Here is a 2047-nt window from a genome sequence, read left to right on the forward strand (position 1 = left end):
CCGTTGATATCAACGTCAGTATAAAGTGTTTCCCGAACGGATCTTACCCGTGTCATTCTGTCTCATTCGTGTCTTCAGGATGTCGATGTTGACTTTGAACCACTGCTGCTTGCTCTGGCGGGACTGGGTGCCTTTCTCCCAGTAATCTGCAGGCAGTCGCTCTTTCATCCAGTCCTGTTTGGGAACTTTCTTCTGGTGGTCGCTGTCAAAGTAGTCGATCATCCGGTTGTTCAGCAGACCCATGGCTGTGAACTCGTGGATGCCCGGGAGTCCGACAGGTTTGGATAGGGCCGTGTAGATGTAAGTGAGGGAATGAATCTCTGAGAGTCACACGGGTAGAAAGACAGACAGATATGTATCAGACGAGGAAGATAAGCACCAGTAGATTTAGTGAGACCTATCCATCCAAATATTTAGGCACAGCATGGGTCAAAACGCTCTGACACACAAATGTCCAAATGGACAACTGCATTGCACTTAGGGTTTGGGTACCGAAACCTATTACTAGTTATCGTAGTAGTAGCAGTATTAGTAGCAGTATAAGTTATCGTGTATTCCAACGTCTATCAAGCTGCTGAACTCCAACTGTAAATCTCAGCAATACACCAGCCCTTTTAGCATAAATCCCACTTAAATCCTTCATAAAGCTAGGAAAACACTGGAAGAAAAATCTTTTAATATATGTCTTTTCACCACAAACACGTTGGGGGTCAATTCTTAATCTAAATATTACAGAAAAATACTTACATCTACATCGTGAGACGAGGTGTGTCGGAAGGGGACAAGCAGGTCAAAAGTTAAGAAGAAATAATAGTAATACTTAATAGTAGGTAGTTGCCTACTTATTAAACTTTATATATTTTTGCAATTTAGACAGTGTGCGGGAGTTTTCTTCACCACTTAATCTAAACATTAACATCTCTTTTGTATCCATTACATTGGTATTGTAACTGAAATGTCCCTAACCTAGCTCATGTTGAATCAAAAATGTAACCGACTCGGGACCATGTAATTGGATACCCAGCCCAAGACTCACACACACACACACACACACACACACACACACACACAACCACACACAACCACACACAACCACACACACACACACACACACACACACACACAACCACACACACACACACACACACACACACACACACACACACACACACACGTTTGTTTCACTATCTTTGCGGGGACACCGTCATTGACATAATGCATTCCCTAGCCCCTTACCCTAACCTTACCCATCACAACTAAATGCCTAACCTTAACCCTTACCCTCACCCTAACCAGAACCTCATTCTAACCCTAATCCTAAAACCAAGTCTTAACCCTCAAACAGACCTTTAACCTTGTGGGGTCCAGCATTTTGGGCCCCACAAGGCTGTGCAGACCCCACAAGTATACTGTATTCCCCAGTTTTTGGACCCCACGAATATAGTAAAACAAGCACGCACACACACACACACACACACACACACACACACACACACACACACACACACACACACACAACTTTTTATCATTAGCACAAAAACACACAGGAGTAACATTCAGTATTTTAAATAAAGCTCTTACCGGAGGGAGTAACAGCATCAAGCGGTTGATCTGAACTGCTTTTGCCAGATTTAAGTGACCCTGTGAAGAAAAGCAAAGTGTGTTTAGTTGTACAGCGGCCTGCAGGGAGCACACACATCCAACAACATCCAAGTGTCATCTGTCATCCATCATCATTAAGCGCGTCTGGCAAGTTATTCCCGTACCTCTCGGCGGCTAAACATTGAGTCTCAAATTGCCGCCTACAACAATCTTATGGGTCTTCGGATGCTTTATTAATAATGCAAAGGAGAAAAAAAAGAGGAAATATGCTGTCAGCTTATCTATACGCAGAAGGAAATCTTCCAGTAAAAACATGTATGTTATGTTGGCTATTAATGACATTTTAGAAGAACATATATGTATTACTGCAGGTCAGGTCAGACAGAGTTTTACTGTTTACAGCACTGTGTGAGACCTGAGAGACTGAGCTCAGTCAACTTTCAGT

The 2047-nt window shown here is 42.9% G+C and overlaps 1 protein-coding gene across 1 annotated transcript; it reads right to left on the bottom strand.

Moving 5' to 3' along the window:
- Positions 1-8: 8 nt before the first annotated feature.
- On the bottom strand, positions 9-1714 carry LOC144515045 (major histocompatibility complex class I-related protein 1-like). Its single transcript, XM_078245705.1, has 2 exons — positions 1582-1714; positions 9-320 (listed from the first exon to the last, which is right to left on the bottom strand). The coding sequence occupies exons 1-2, from the start codon at positions 1697-1699 to the stop codon at positions 16-18; spliced, it is 423 nt and encodes a 140-aa protein (XP_078101831.1). The 5' UTR covers positions 1700-1714; the 3' UTR covers positions 9-15.
- Positions 1715-2047: the final 333 nt, after the last annotated feature.

Source organism: Sander vitreus, unplaced genomic scaffold (genome assembly GCF_031162955.1).
Source record: "Sander vitreus isolate 19-12246 unplaced genomic scaffold, sanVit1 ctg864_0, whole genome shotgun sequence".
In the NCBI taxonomy this organism is placed as follows: domain Eukaryota; kingdom Metazoa; phylum Chordata; class Actinopteri; order Perciformes; family Percidae; genus Sander; species Sander vitreus.

Excerpts from the sequence above, each read along its gene's own strand:
- LOC144515045 (XM_078245705.1), bottom strand. The coding sequence starts at position 1,699 with ATGTGTGTGCTCCCTGCAGGCCGCTGTACAACTAAACACACTTTGCTT. Across the intron at positions 321-1,581 it reads TGATGCTGTTACTCCCTCCG|AGATTCATTCCCTCACTTAC; the intron begins GTAAGAGCTTTA and ends TGTGACTCTCAG.